We start from the raw sequence: 16,640 nt of genomic DNA, 5'->3' as shown, positions 1-16,640 counted from the left end.
TTTGGTGTGCATTTCATTTGGTTTGCTTTCCCTACTATTCACAAAAATATCCAAGTCATATTTGGGGAATGATTTTTTTTGACATCCCTCATTACTGTGAGGGAGGGTGGGGGGGACTAGGATTTGTTTACTACTTTGTGTGTGGTTTGTATTATATCAAGTATGTTGACAAAGTATCTGACTTGGACTTCATTTGTACTGTTAGAATACATTTCACTTAGCAAATGAATATCTGTATTCCTTATTTGATTTTTGGAAATAGTTTACCCATTTAAAATACCATCATTTACTTAAATAGCACATTTGGTTTATAGTTCCTAATTAAATTACCTGTTTTACTCACTTTGCATTATTTTCATTTTATTAATTATAAAACTTTATACTACAAAAGCAAAATGTTTTTTTAAGTTTTATTTATTCAAGAGAGAGTGAGCTTGTGGACACACTCAGGGGAATGGGCACAGAGAGAGAGGGAGAGAGACAATCCCAAGCAGGTTCTGCGCTGTCAGCACAGTGCCTGAGGTGGGGCTTGAACACATGAACTGTGAGATCATGATTGGAGCCGAAATCAAGAATCAGACGCTTAACTGACTGAGCCACTCAGGCACCCCTAAAAGCAAAATACTTATGATAGCCAATACTAGCTAAACTTCCTCTAATCCTGAGGCAGATCAGAACATCAACCAAGATATGCTGGGTGACGGTGCCTTGACGACCAGTAAAGAAAACTATCTCAACAGATCTCCTTATAAGTCTTGTTTCTGTGAAAGAGTGAAGATACTTTCCTCTGAAAAATGTTTTCTTTTTGCACCAAAAAACTATCATATCTGGCAAGTAGAGAGTTAAATATTAAAAGTACAAATGAAATCTACCTCTAAACTCTAAAAGGATCTATTCCAGAAGCTCTTTTCAGATTTTAAACAAATTAGCCCTCATCTTTTCTTATTGAGCTTGTATTATTTTCAGCCAAGGGTCAGCAAACTATGGCCTACAGGCCAAATCCAGCCTGCTACCTGTTATTATAAATGAAGTTTACTGGAATACAGCCACAACTCTTCATTTATGTATTACCTATGGTTGTTTTCATGACAGAACAGAATTGAGGAGTTGTGACGGAGACCATATGGCCCTCAAAGCTTAAAATATTTGCTATCTGCATTTTTACAAAAATGCCAACCGTAACACTTGCCAACCCTTAAACACTTTCATTTTTTAAAAAAGAAAAACTATTTTAATTTTTTGTTTGAATTACAAGAATGTAAATATTTTTCTATTTTCTACTCACCACAAAGTTACAGACTCTGGCCCTCAGGGAACTGATGAGAATTTCTGTGGACCAGTCAGAGATCTCAACAGTATTTTAGCATTGTTTCTATGAATTCTTTAAAAAGTCCACAGTCAACTGGGGTGCCTGGATGGCTCAGCTGGTTGAGTGCCCAACTTCAGCTCAGGTCACGATCTCACAGTTCTTGAGTTTGAGCCCAACACTGGGCTCGCTGCTGTCAGCATGGAGCCTGCTTTGGATCCTCTGTCCCATTCTTTCTCTGTCCCTCCTGCTTGTGCATTCTCTCTAAAAAATAAATATTTTTTTTTAAAAAGTCCAGTGAACTGTACAAGGGGTTTTAGAAAACAGCCCATTTGTAGATGAGGGACATTATCTACTTAATTGATTCACTCAAACAGTCAACCTATTCTGTTGATTATTGCTCTGAGAAACCAGGTTTACTTCTTTTGAAAATAGGTTTATGGAACCAAGGAGTCATGGAAGTTCTTGACAATAATAGCGAGCACTGCCTCAATACAAACATAAGGTTTATTTACTCACATTTATAAACAACAAAAAACTGTTAATACTAAAAATTCTCCAATTTTTAAGATTAAAAACTAAGATGGCTTTTAAGACTATACGGAATCATTCTTTTTTCAGATAATTATCAACTTTGTTAGCATTTTTCCTTTTCTTAACCAAACACATTTTTTACCCAGGCTTCTAAAATGCTAGAGAACAATGAACCACCAGGGCAGTGTGATAAATGGGGATGGTTCAGACAACATGACACATGACTTACCTTTCTGTGACTTTCTTAAAAATTGGAAACGCGTGTATCTTGCACCATTGATGGTATTCGGATGCTTGATTTAACATAACACACAAATTTCTCTTTTTAACTAGTTTTCTGTAAATATTAAAATATCAAAATATTTTTTCCAAAAGTTCTCACAGTACACATTAGATTTTCATACTATTTAAGAGAAAAATAAAACTAAGCTACCAAACCTGATTTAGGCAAAAAAATAAATAAATAAAATAAAAAATTTTCAAGGAAATGTAGAAATATTTTAATTTACATATCATACTACAATGAATCAATATATGGAGTCAAAAGTCCACAATTACACATTCATAAAAATTCCATACATCATCCTCAGAATAATCAGTTTCTATACAAAGATTTACAGATGTCCAATGTATGTAGTTTTTCCTCAGTGTGCTACAGAGTTTAGAGGTTCTGCTCGAATATTCCCCAAATCAAGCGCAGAATCTGTCTCTTCATCAATTTCTCCAATGACTGCACTGTAGTTATTTAAGGAGAAAAAAAATCAGTTAAAATAATCTCACTTGTAAATAAAACTGGAAGGACACAGTAAAAACTACTTAAGGTGACAAGCAAATACCGTTTTCATGAAGTAGTGAATTGCAATTTAAGTCACAAAACTCAAGAAGTAATTTGAAGGCAACATTATTGTAGGAACCAATTATTAAGACAGATTGTATACAGTGTGATTGGATCATGAGTCTTCAAAGAAAAAAGGCACATATCAGATAGATAAGGTACAAAACCCTAAAACTGGGGCAACTGGGTAGCTCAGTCGGTTAAGCATCTGACTTAGGCTCAGGTCATGATTTCACACCTCGTGAATTCAAGCCCCACATCAGGCTCTGTGCTGACAGCTCAGAGCCTGGAGCCTGCTTTGGATTCATTGTCTCCCTCTCTCTGTCCCTCCCCCACTCATGCTTTATCTCTCTTGCTCTCTCTCAAAAATAAACATTAAAAAAAAATCAAAATCCCCAAACTTCCAATCCTATGATTTCAACTCAACCCAGGGACTGTGTTAGGGTTGATCACAAAATCACTACTAAATAAGCAAATAAGTGTCTATTCTTTGAGTAACTTTAATGAACTAAATCCATCAGAGTATACGTAATACCCATTAATTTCTGTTTCAAGATTTCTCAGTTTACTCAATTTAAATCCAAGACCAAAATGTACAGTTCTTGGGAAGCCTCAGTGGCTCAGTCAGTTAAGTGTCCAACTTCAGCTCAGGTCATAATCTCACAGTCTGTGAGTTTAAGCCTCACGTCAGGCTATGTGCTGACAGCTCAGAGCTTGGAGCCTGCTTCAGATTGTGTGTCTCCCTCTCTCTGCCCTTTCCCCACTCGTGCTCGGTCTCTCTCTCTCTAAAAAATAAACAAACATTAAAAAAAAAAAAAAAAGACACAAAGATAATAGCAACGGGTACTCAGGTAACTTAACACATGATTTTTTGATGTGATTGGCTAGGGTTAAAGCCAGCAAAACTTTCCTTGATTCAAGGAATCACTACCATAACATCTACAATGAAAACGTTAATACCATGCTAAGCACCAAGCCACGGCTCTCCAGCTGGATACAGTTGTTGTTATATCCACACCACAGGACATATATGAAACATTATTCCACAAAAAAATTGGTTGTTTAAATTAGTTTGGCTTTAATAAGAGTAGCATCTATTAGTGAATACAAGTAATAGAGAATTTGCCCAATTTTGCTTTAAACTCTACATAGCCTTCAGCTCTCTGATAAATGAGAAGTACCAAACTCTGGTTAAAATAAATATTGTTTTCTCAATATAAAACAAATCAAAGATCTCAATTCCACCTTAAAAATTTTAGTATCATTTGAAATCCTTAAGGAAGACAGTGGAGTACTGGTACAGGTTTTAAAACTGGCTCTCCAAAGGAAAAGAGGGAGGCAGACCTGCAGTGTTTACTCACATCCATAGTGCAAATACTCCCACTATGGTCAATTTCAAGCTACCACCAAGACATCAACCAGCTTGCAAAATTCCTGAAAATATAACAATCTGCCTCCATGAGCCAATCAAGCTGGCTCTAGCACACCACTGAGTCTACACCAAAGTTTAAATTTTTTTAAAAATGAAGTCCAAAAGTTTTATTTTTAATTTTTTTTTAAAATCGAAGTAGGAGAAAGCTTCTTAAAATCAATTATTAGGCAGAGATCCAATATAAAATAATCATTATTATTCTCATCAGGGAACCTGGTCCCCACCAAATACTCTGCCTTTCTCTCGTATTTTATAGCTCATTTTATAACTTCACACCTAAAAGTCACCTCTTTAGAATATTTTGTAAACTCCCCAATTTTGATTAAAGATCAAATAATTTATCCATCCAAAGGTGATTTTCTTAAGATAATTTAAATGAATAAAGTATTCCCTCATCTATATCCTATTGTCTATATTCGATATCCTATTTGTCTTCCAAAATAATGTGTAATATATCTTTTGCTGCCTTCCAACCATGTTTTAATTCTATACTCACTAGAAAATGGATTCAACAATCTTATAGCCTCTATAACTACACTAATACAATAGCTACTAGCCACATGTGACTATTAAAAGTAATTAAATGAGGTAAAATTTAAAATTCAATTCCCATCACACCAGTTTTCAAGTACTCAATGGCCACACCTGACTAGTACCTTAGGACAGTGGACAATGCAGACCTACATTTCCATCACTGCCACAAGTTCTACTGCACAGTATTGCTTTATACTGTTGCAGATTTTCTTAAATTGCTACCACTAAAGTGTATTTTCAGTTAACTGACGCTACAGCATAAACACGGGGCATCTTATTGTACTAAAATATTTAAAGAAAAAAAATAATGGATAAGTACTTACTCATAAATTCATCAGTTATAGAGCATGAATTATTTAAAACTGTTCACACAAGAGGTTTCAAAGGCATTTTCAAACCCTAGCCTTGGACCCTAGAAGTATATTTATATTTCTCTAAAATTAGGATTATTTTGGAAGAACATTTTAAGAAGGCTCTCTAATGAAGTATTCAGTGTAAGGCAGGGCCCTTTCTGGATCCTATCTAGGCCACTTAACTATCATAAATATGACCAATCTCAGTAGATAAAAACCTCTTCTCCATACAGCAAGGTAGTACACCTATAGCAGATTTGACCTGCCCTTAAAAAGAAGACCTATGTTACTTACACATTGTCACCTCTTACGATGTATAGTCCTAGCACCACCTGTTCTACTCCCTGTGAAGAGCTGAATACTCGTTCATGGCTTTCATCCAGAATCAAATTAATGGTCTGGTCAAAACCTTTCAGTGTTCCCTGTAAAGAAAACATTCAAAAGAAAAAGATAAATATTCTAGTTTACCTGAATATAGACATTCAATGACACAAAAATTTTAGTTCCAGGGACACTAACAGAAGTATTCATTTTAAATAGAAGTCCACTGAAAATAGAACACTTCTTTATAACCAACAGTACCCTGGGGCACAAAACTTACCTCTGGGTTTTTTAAGACAGGAAAAACCACACCACACATGTGACTAGTGTGCAGAGTTGTCCAGAGTTACAAAGAACACCCATGTACCAATAAGGAAGTAGCCTAAAAGCCCATGTAGTGTAGGAGCTAACATTAGACATAGACTATTACAAATAAAACACAAGGGAAAACTATATAAATATACAAGAAGAAGAAGCATATACATAGCAACCATAGCTGGTAACAGAACAGTATCACTTCGTTCTACATACTAGTAGGAGGCCTGTGCTAAACACACTGTACACAGTATCTCAAATAATTTTAATCCTTTGAGGTACATACCATAGTTATTCCCACTTTAGAGAAGAAACATTGAGGCACAGAGAGGTTAAGTCATCTCTCAAGGTTTCATGGGTAGAAAGCAGCAGAGTTAGGAGTTGAACCACAAAAAGCTACCTTCAGAGCCATGCCACTGAACTACTATATTATACTACTATGAACGAGCAAATAGAATTTACCATTCTTCAGAGATTCAAATCAGTCCCATAAATATATACAAACTTCGACTGGTGGTGACAGCTAACGCTTAAGGAGTACTTCCTATCTGCCAGTGTTCTATGGGCCTCACATGTATTTATTTAATCTTCCTCAAACCCAGTAAGGTAAATACAAATAGGATTGTAATTAGTAGAAGCAGAACTTGAAGGAAATATTCAGAGAAAATTTTATGGAAGAATCCTGGTTTTGAATAAAGGAAGATATGGATCTAGCACAACACAGTCACTCAGATGCTTTTCAAGTTTCTGAAGAAATGTCAACTTACAGTTGTTTTGGTTGGTTAATTCTCTCAAGCTATTAAACTGTTTCATGTTTTGAAAATCAAAATATGTAAAATCAGGATATAACAAGAGAAAACGATAACCTAGAATTTGGATGAGAAAAAAAATCTGGAGTATTTACTAAACTAATTAGTATATAGTTGTTACCACACCGAGACATAGCCTCTTGACTTCATTTTACATGTAAGCATTCTATCAAGTGAGCCGGGGTCAAAAAAATACAAAATTACTAAATTTTGGTATTCAAAATGCTCTTTTAAAATAACTTTCCTACTTTTTAAAATTTTTTTAGTGTTTACTTATTTTTTTTTTTTGAGAAAGAGAGAGTCAGAGCAAGCGGGATAGAGGCAGAGGGAGAGGAAGACAAAATCTGAAGCAGGCTCTAGGCTCTGAGCTGTCAGCAAAGAGCCCGATGCAGGGCTCAAACCCACCAGCTGTAAGATCATGATCTGCGCCGAAGTCGGAAGCTTAACCAACTGAGCCACCCAGATGCCCCTAACTTTCCTTCTTCTATAAAATTAAAATATTTCTCAAACTTAGCTATCCCATTAACAAAAACAGGAAAAATTAAACTTGAGGTATTATTGTTTTTTTTTTAAATAAAAAAAAAACTATTTGCAAATATTTAATAGCAATAGATTTCTTGAAGTGTCAAGATGAGATAAAAATGTTTCAAACTGTCCTTATTGACAACATACAATGAGGTGCCTAAAAAACAAAAAGATTGTTTTCTTAAGAAGGAAGCAAGGCAGGGCTGCCTGGGTGGCTCAGTCAGTTAAGAGGGAAGCAAGGCAGGGGCGCCTGGGTGGCTCAGTGGGTTAAGCATCTTGACTCTGGATTTCGGCTCAGGTCATGATCTCACAGTTAAGTGAGTTCGAGGTAGGCATCAGGCCGTGTGCTGATGGTGGGGAGCACACATGAGATTCTCTCTCTCTCCATCTCTGCTCCTCCCTACTCACGCTGACTCTGCCTCTCTCAAAATAAATAAATAAACTTAAAAAAATTTTTTAAAGAAGGAAACAAGGCAAATGGACTTTTTTTTAAAGAGTCAAATTGAATTTAAATCTCAGTTTTGTTCTGCCACTTATTATCCAATGACTCTGGGAAAGTGACTCACTTTTTCTGAACCTGGTTCCTAACCAAGAATTCAGGGATACTTCTACAGAGTTGTATTGAAGATTTAGATGTAAAGTGCCTGGCACATGATATACATTTAAATAAATGGCTAAGTTTAACACTTTGATAAATCACTTAGGGACTCACTTGGAAAAATCACAAGGATTAAAAAGAAAACAAAGACCCAACTGCAAAATGGGAAAATAAAAGATTAAATTACATGAATTAGATACAATTAGGAAACAGAGGGGGCGCCTCGGTGGCTCAGTCGGTTGAGCGTCTGACTTCAGCTCCGGTCATGATCTCACAGTCTGTGAGTTCGAGCCCCGCGTCGGGCTCTGTGCTGGCAGCTCAGAGCCCGGGGCCTGTTTCAGATTCTGTGTCTCCCTCTCTCTCTGACCCTCCCCCATTCAGGCTCTGTCTGTCTCTGTCTCAAAAATAAATAAACGTTAAAAAAAAAAAATTTAAAGAAAACAGAGAAAGCAGCTTTAAAACTTTTTTTTTAAACAATGTATGAATTATAAGTGAAGAAATAATTAAGTAGCCAAAAATCATGAGATAAATTCCTCAGATCAAGAAACAGATCAAGGAGAGAATCCAAGAATTTTCTGGAATTATAAAGGGGATACTGTGATAAAAGGTCAAATAAAATGATATAAAAGAGTCAATTATAATTTATCCTACAGAAAACAGAGGTCATGCAACCTACAAATATTAAAAATATATTAACAACCATACAAGCCTTAAAATGTTCATTATTCTATATATGTAGTATCTACATCATAAAGAAGTTTCTAAGAGGCATACACAAAATTTCAAAAGAAAGCCTATGATTCATGTCGGCGATGTCAGAGCATTGAATGGGGGAAGGAAATAAAAAATGTTAGAGGAAGATAAATATAAAATACAGGCAGATGTCTGAAGACTATTCTCGAAGCTCTCCGAGGACAGAATCTGTTATTCATCTTGGTTCCTAGAAGCTTTGTATATAAATTGCACCCAACGTTTATTAATGAAGAAAATATGGATCAGCAGCTATTTATGATAAAGAGGTGAATCATAACAAAACTGCAATGCAGGTGTACTGTGATGCTTAGGCATTAGAGATCAGAAGTTTGACTTAAAACTTTACAACCAAGAAGCTTACAAGGAAAGGATGAATATGCTAAACACTTACCACAATCATTCTCCCATCAGAAGTAATAACTGCAACAGTTCCTGATAACTGAATCAAGGAAAGCATTCTCAGGGAATGAAAATAAAAATGTTAGAATCTGGTAAAGAAATGGTTTTAATTAGTAGGAAAAACGTGGACGGAATTAAGATATTATTCAACACAGCCACTACATTCACAAGATAACTTTAAGTATTTATAACTTCCTCAATTAAATTACACAATTAAAACAGGAAAAAGAGAATCCCTTTCTGTTTGTGATCAGTTGTTTCCCATCTCAAAACAGTTGAGATGTTTGGTACTTTTTCACTGGGGAATGTTGCCAGTTGGACTTTGAGCAAGACATTTCCCCCATTCGTCAACCTGTTCTTTGATCTCTAAAAGGAAAATTCAATCAGTGCTAAATTAATCAACGTTGACTCTTTTCAAACGTGTTAAGACACTTTATTCTAGGACCTGGCCTCTGGAACTCAAAAAAGAAGCTATAATCAGTGTCACAAGGTGCCAGTACGCTTGCATTATTAAGGCTTTAGTATTTCACTTTTGTCCCAAATTTGTACAGGAGAGCAATGTAGTGTTTCTGTCCTGAGATTTTAAAATGGTAACACCTATATAGGGTACATTAAGACTTCACATGGGGTTTTAGAAGTTATTTGCCCTTCGTGGAGAGCAATTACAACAACGAGCGTTATTGTCATTCTATCAACAAAGAAGTTGAGACTTTAAGTGGTAAAGGGTCAGAAACTCAATCTGCGCACCATCTTTAAAGTTTCTGGTATCGTCGAACAATGAGCAAAGCCAATGAATAAAGTAAATTCAAGGATTTACAAGACCCTTCTCCCCAAATGTGAACGTATAGGCCTCTAGGGAAGTAGCGTGGAGGAACAGATGGCTGATTACTATAGAGACAGGCGTTTCTATAGAGACAGGAATATTTCGGTTTTAGGTGAAAATTAAAAGGCGCCCTGGGCCCCCAGGACCGGCAGGCTCTAGCCCCAGGAGCGGGATTAGCGGGTCCCAGGTACTTAAGCCCCTCACCCGCAGCCCAGGCCGCGCAGGGGCCGGACATCCCAACCGCCCGCCGGTCCCGACCCCCGATCTCTCCAGCACCAGCCCTCCCAAGTGCGAACGCGGGCTTCGCCGTGCCCCGGCTGGTAGCTGTGGCAGCCGGCCCGAGGATACGGTTGATGTAGTTCTCCAAGGCGGACGTCATGATGCTCGGCCCGGCCGCTCTAAGCAACACAGCAGCAAAGGGGACAAGAGGAGCTAAAAAGGCCCGCCAGGGACCGGCAGCGGCTCCCGCCGAGTGGCGGAAGCAAATATCGCGAGAGTTACAGCCCCGCAGGTTAAGTGGATCGGAAATTTAAAGAAACCGGCCAACCACACTTGAGAGTCAAAGCGGTAGCGAGTTAGTGCGCCTGCGTGGTGTGTTCCGCAGTTTTTCCGGTCGGCGATCTCAGGAACCAAGAGTGGCAAAAACGAGCAGCAGGCGGAGGAAAGGAGGAAGTTTCTTGAAGGTGGGGTAGGAGGGAGAAGGTGGGAGAGCGAGTTTTCTAGTGGAGTGAAAGGCAAGTAGTAGAAGTCACTGAGGGAGAATGTTGCGAGAAGACAGGGAAGGCGGGAGAAAACGAAATAAGGTGTTTTCATCACAAGTAGAGAGATGAATGTGTTCTCATATGAAATGTAGATGCAGGGAACTGGAACGATCCCTGGTTTTCTGCCACACGGGCCGAAAATTAATATTTTAGAAGTTCAGTGGCCCAGGACAAAATTGTGCACGTTGTGACCATATAGTATACATCTCTGGAGAACACTACAGTAAAAAGCATGTTCGCGCATTCTACATTTCCCTCTAAAAGTGCTCCAACGTGAAGGCATTGTTACTAATTTATTTCAGAAACCGAATACAAAGATGTGTGAGCCTCCGAAAACCGCCTCCCTATTACCGTGCCACAAGGTCTCTGTGTCCTCAGGGTGAAATTAGTAAATATAAGGCAGATCTGCCACTGCTTGCGAAAAGACAGATTCAGGAAGAGGCTTCCACATAAGCACCGGATTGGGTTTTAGACTTGGCTCTGCTAACGAATTATGCGGTCGTCCTTGCCCAAGTAACAGCAACTTACCTGGATCTGAGTTTGCGTATATCCTGTCACAGGTATTTTGGGTATCGCCATATATTACTAGAAAACGTCACTACTATTTTACTGTAACTTATAACTTGAGGTTAGAAGAGAATCTATATACAAAATACCGACGAAAGCTATTTTTACAAAATTTCTAAATGGTTTTAGTTAGGCTTGTGATTTCTTAACTGAAGTATTGTGGGTTTGAAATCACTTGCAGTTTCAGCCTTTTTCTTCTGAAAAGTGAAGCATCTGTTTTCATTACGGCATACCCACACAATTACCTACAGATCACTCCCAAATGGTTAATATTTTATATACTGAAAGGTATTCTGGCCTGTTTGAAACTCCAGATAGTCAGGAATTAGGTGATGAGTGTCCCATTATTTTTAGGGGGGGAAATGAAAGTATCTTCCATACATGAAAACATGAAGGTATTGTGCGATTTGCAAACGTTAGACATTGAAATAATGAAAAACAGAATGGTGATTAGTGATAAATGAGGTATCATTAGTAAAGAATTTAAGAAAAATAATTTTGCTATATTTTTAAAATGAATAATCTGTAAGTTTTTCACCTCTTAGAGTGCTTATGTTTGAAAATGTTTATTAACATTATATAGTAACAATTTTATCATAAATACATTACAACTTTATGACCCTGTGTGGTTTCCAGTAAATTAATATGCCAGATAAATAGCAGATGTGTAGTGTTTATGTAGCATCACTTTGGTTTGAAACTTTTTTTACACGGGTCTTAAAAATGCTGTATTTTCTGTAGTCCATAAGGGTCACAAATGCTGAGAGAAAGCCTATGGATAAAAAGTCCAGTTAGTAAGACAAAAAAAAAAAAAAAAAAAGAATTATATCCGGATGACCTTGGGATTATATGGACAGAGAGTTCAACACCTCATGAAGGAAAATTAAGTCCCATCAGGGGAAAAGGATAAATATAAACATCTGACAACTGAAAAACCAAGGTGTACAATGAGACCTTTAATTTCGATCAAAACCTCTCAAAGTGCTACTCATTTAAATGATACTCTATTACTGTTAAAAAGAGTCAACCAAAGTATGCTGGAATAGATACTCGTTTTATTCAATTAGTCCTGAATCTAAACCTTAAGGAGAAAACTACGTTTTGCTTTCATATGTAGTTCATTTAAGACTAGCTTATAGGCACACCTGGGTGGCTTAGTCAGTTAATCGACCGACTCTTGATTTCGGCTCAGGTCATGATCTCATGGTTCATGAGCCCAAGCCCTGCATCAGGCTCTGCGCTGATGGTGCAGAACCTGCTTGGGATTTTCTCTCTCCTTCTCTCTCTGCTCCTCTCCCCTCCCACTCATTCTCTCTCTCTCTCTCTCTCTCAAAAATAAATAAATAAACATTAAAAAAAAAAAAAAAAGGCTAACCTAAAATTTTTTATATCTCCCAGCCCAATCATGAGCCTCCCTCTTGTTAGTAATCCAGTCGCCTGTATCCAGAACAACAGATAAGATTAATCAAGAACAGGACCAAAAAGAGAAAGCAGTATCCCTAGACATCTGACATCCTGGGAGTTACTTTTTGTTAGTAGAAACCAATGTGTATAAAATGGGTCTCTCTGGAAGCAGAATCAGGACATAACTCATCTCCCTTTGTATTCTGTATTCTTTTGTTAACCTGAAGAATCAGACTCATACTAGGATCTGAGGATACTAAATTTTCACTTTCCTGTGAATGGCCCATGGAAAATACTACTTTTAACCTAATGTGATATGAACTTTTATTTACTTTTATTTTTTATTGATTTACATTCCTGAGTTCCAAAAGTGTCAACTAATTAGTAATATATGTTGAATAGATCATTCTAGGATTTTCCAAGACAGAAAAGGACATAAATCATGGTCTCTCCTTACAAGTAAACTGAATAGGTACAGAGCTTTAATTATAAACCTGAAACAATTAGTACATGGAAAAACAATAAATATTCCAAATTTAAGGAAAGATAAATGATGTTAAAGTATTAGCTCATTTAACACTATAGATTACAAAGGGTTACCCATATTTCTTTTTTTGTCTTCTAAGTTATTAAGACAGACATTTTAAACTCCCATTTGTTAAGGGATGGGGAAAAAAATCATATACAATTTGACTTGTTAATTGAGAAGCAGTACAGGATCATGATTAAGAGGACTGACCCAGGAACTAGCCTGTCTAGATTTTGATACTGTGTAACCAAGTGGATTGCATAACTTTACCTCAGTTTCCCCAACTGTAAAATTGAGAAGATGTTACTTACCTCATCACATTGTTGGGGGACTAAAAGTAATTCTTATAAAACTTGGCATAAAATAAAGCACTTAATAAATATTAGTTATTATTACTCAAGGATATACATCACATAACCTTTCAGTTCCGAAGCTTGTTTTCCTACAATAGTTTGTTCACTGCCCTTTTTTCTGATTGGCCAAACTGAAGGGTTGCACATTTTAAGTGCTTGAGGAAGAGGGATATGTATTGGAATCTTGGAAGGTTTTTTGTTTTTTGTTTTTAATTTTTTAATCTTTATTTTTGAGAGAGAGAGAAAGTGGGGGAGCAACAGAGAGAGAAGGAGAGAAGGTGCTGTCAGCACAGAGCCCAATGCAGGGCTTGAACTCAAGATCTGCAAGTTCATGACCCCGAGCGAAGTTGCATGCTCAACTGGCTGAGCCACCCAGGCACCCCAGAATCTTGGAAGGTTTTATGAACAGCATAAGACTTAAACTGGGGCTTGAAAAAAAGTACAAATACACTTTAGGAAAATTAATCTGACATTATTTATTTAGTGGTGGTAGGAACTAAGGATAAGAAGGCTAACAAGAATCCAGGTGTGAATATCTGATTTATAGCAGAAGGAATAGGAAAGCAGAATAAAGATCATTCAGAAATAATGGTTAAGAAAGACAGTGGGGCAGACAGCATATCGTGGGCTGCACTGTGACAGTTTTTGGTGAAGTGAAAGGATGGCAAGTGTAAGGAGACCCAGGAAAATAGGACTGCTAGGTAATAAAGTGGATGGTCCAGTCTGTAAAACTGTGTACATGTAACACTTGTTGCTTACCAGCTAGTGGTGAGGCTACAGAACGTACTGGTCACTCTGAAAATGGCAGTCACTTCACCTTAAAGGTCCAGTGGCGAATCAATGTATCTCAGGAGGTTCACTATTTGCCTTCATGAAGGATAATATACGTTAATAAAATACTTATGTATGCTTTTATGCATTCTTTACATTATTTTTATTTTGGAAACCTAAATAGTAATAGAAACATTTTAGTTACAGTGTGCTATAATTATATTCCTATAAACATTACATTTTAAATTATAATTTATATATATATATATTATAATTATATTCCTGTAAATACTACCTTTTAAAAAATAGCTCACTGGGGGCGCCTGAGTGGCTCAGTCAGTTAAGCATCCAGCTTCTGCTCAGGTCATGATCTCATGATTTGTGAATTCCAGCCCTGCACTGGGCTCTGTGCTGACAGCTCAGAGCCTGGAGCCTGCTTGGGATTCTGTGTCTCTCCCCCCACTCCTGCCCCTCTCCCAATCGCATGCTGTCTCTTACAAAAGTAAATAAACATGAAAAAAAAAGTTCTCAATGTAACAGAGCTTAAGGAAAACATAGATCTGGGAAGGACCACTCAAAACTTGACCTGATGAGTAATAGTTCCCTGACTGCTCTCACTGAAATCACCTGGGGATCTTTGAAAACTGATGCCCGGGAACCACCCCCAGACATTCCGAATTAAATGGAATAAAGGGAGAGTCTGGGCATCCAGCCTCTCCCAAAAAGCTCCCCAGGTGACTGCAACATGAAGCAAAGTTTGGGAACTACTGAACTGCAGCATTAACAGGGACAATTCCTAACAAATAAAAGCCGTCGTTACTTATTTACCTTTTAAAAGAGTTGAAGTTAGCTTGAAAAATGAGTTTGTGGAAGAGTTGATACTGCTGACTGATTGAAACACGAGCAGGCAGTAGTTATCATCAGAGGTTGCAGGTAGAGAAGCAGTTGCAAACTTTGCACAAAATGTAGCAATGCCAGAGATGGATAGCTCTGATTCATGTCCTCTGTGGCTTTTGCACAAAGATCTAAGAGAACTGCAAACTAAGCACTATCAAAATGGAAAACAGGGTTGAGCTAAGCCAAAGGAAGAATGGGATGCCACACAATGAAATGTCATTTGGGTACTGTCTTCCTCCAGGCCTGGCGTGATCATGGTGGAGTCAGCTGCGTACTTTGCATTCAGCTGTTGTTTCTTGGTAGCACAAGACATAAAGTGCTAGGAAAAATTAAGTATGAACCAACCCGCCTTCTGTGTCATTCTAACATTTCCCCCCTATTTAATAATCACATGAGCTGATTTGCATTATACAAAACAGCGCTATAGCACAACAGACTGTTACTGTTCCACTGAGAATATGGGCTTTAAATGTGGTTAATCTGCCCCTATTCTCCCCTCCTGTGGTTCATCCTCCCTTTTAGTAGCAGCTACCTTTTTGGGTAGGAAGGTCTACAACCTCTGACTCTGTCCTAAGAGGATGTTTGAATTTGTACAGTGTGGGGTGACTTTATTTAAATAGCGAGAGTAGGACTAATCTAAAATTTTTTTTTTTTTAACGTTTATTTATTTTTGAGACAGAGAGAGACAGAGCATGAATGGGGGAGGGTCAGAGAGAGAGGGAGACACAGAAGCGGAAGCAGGCTCCAGGCTCTGAGCTGTCAGCACAGAGCCCGACGCGGGGCTCGAACTCACGGACCGTGAGATCATGACCTGAGCTGAAGTCGGATGCTTAACCGACCAAGCCACCCAGGCGCCTAGTAGGACTAATCTAAATGGAACACGCATGCCTGAGCCATTTAATATCTTTTTTTTTTTTTGTATAAATTGCCATCTATGTGTTATCACCATCACAAAGCAAGTTAAGAAACATTATTTTAAGTTGAATGCATCCACTTGCATTTTTACTTTTGCTAATATTTAAAGCTCAGTGTCTTTAGTGGCTTGGATTGCAGTATAGGTAAAATTATATTTTCCTTTTCACTGGGATTTGGCATGACAAAATTGAAAAATCATATTGAAGGCAGACATTACTTTGACTTAGGTGTCTATAATGTTTCACGTGAACTCATTCCTGAATGGCATAATCCACACTGAAGGAATAGATTGATGTAGATTTGTTGTGACATTATATTGCAAGAAAGAGCAAATGTAGAGGCTCCTGGCTGACTCAGTCTATAGAGCATGCCACTCTTGATCTTGGGGTTGTGAGTTTGAGCTACATGTTGGGTGAACAGATTACTTAAAAAAATCTTAAAAAAAAGAGATCAAATTTGATGTATTGGTATCCTTGGGGAAAAATACTGAAGTTAGGCTATGAGGGAAGAATAATACGAGAAAGTACAGAAGATAAATGGAGTGGTAGAGGGAAGTATTTGAATTATATTGACAAAAACTAAGCATGAGTAACCTTCAGTTACTTTTGGGAAGCAAATGCTGAAATTATGTTAAAATATGTATTGGGTAGTTAAGCAACACTTAACTGGGTGGCTCAGTTAAGTGTCCAACTTTGGTTTCAGCTCAGGTCATGATCTCATGTTTTGGGAGTTTGAGCTCTGCACTGACAGTGTGGGGCCTGCCTGGGATGCTCTCTCTCCCTCTCTCTCTGCACTTCCTATGCTCGTGTTCTCTCTCTCTCTCACTTGCTCACTTTCTCAAAAATAAATAAATATTTTTTAAAAATATGTATTGGGTAGAGGCGTGCCTGGGTTGTTCAGTTGATT

General features: G+C 37.7%; 1 protein-coding gene across 1 annotated transcript; it reads right to left on the bottom strand.

Annotated features, from left to right (window-relative positions):
* Window positions 1-2,316: 2,316 nt before the first annotated feature.
* Window positions 2,317-9,876, bottom strand: LSM8 (LSM8 homolog, U6 small nuclear RNA associated). The gene is made up of 4 exons (XM_042970675.1): window positions 9,742-9,876; window positions 8,707-8,773; window positions 5,289-5,416; window positions 2,317-2,575 (listed from the first exon to the last, which is right to left on the bottom strand). The coding sequence occupies exons 2-4, from the start codon at window positions 8,770-8,772 to the stop codon at window positions 2,485-2,487; spliced, it is 285 nt and encodes a 94-aa protein (XP_042826609.1). The 5' UTR covers window position 8,773; window positions 9,742-9,876; the 3' UTR covers window positions 2,317-2,484.
* Between the last annotated feature and the right edge of the window lie 6,764 nt (window positions 9,877-16,640).

This window comes from Panthera tigris, chromosome A2 (genome assembly GCF_018350195.1).
Source record: "Panthera tigris isolate Pti1 chromosome A2, P.tigris_Pti1_mat1.1, whole genome shotgun sequence".
In the NCBI taxonomy this organism is placed as follows: Eukaryota; Metazoa; Chordata; class Mammalia; order Carnivora; family Felidae; genus Panthera; species Panthera tigris.
This window is presented reverse-complemented; position numbering and strand designations above follow the sequence as displayed.

What these genes read in the sequence shown, in the direction of transcription:
- LSM8 (XM_042970675.1), bottom strand. Translation starts at nt 8,772, where the DNA reads ATGCTTTCCTTGATTCAGTTATCAGGAACTGTTGCAGTTATTACTTCT. An exon ending in CTGATGGGAGAATGATTGTG is followed by an intron (nt 5,417 to 8,706) that starts GTAAGTGTTTAG and finishes TTTTCTTTACAG; the next exon opens with GGAACACTGAAAGGTTTTGA. An exon ending in ATCGTAAGAGGTGACAATGT is followed by an intron (nt 2,576 to 5,288) that starts GTAAGTAACATA and finishes AAATAACTACAG; the next exon opens with TGCAGTCATTGGAGAAATTG.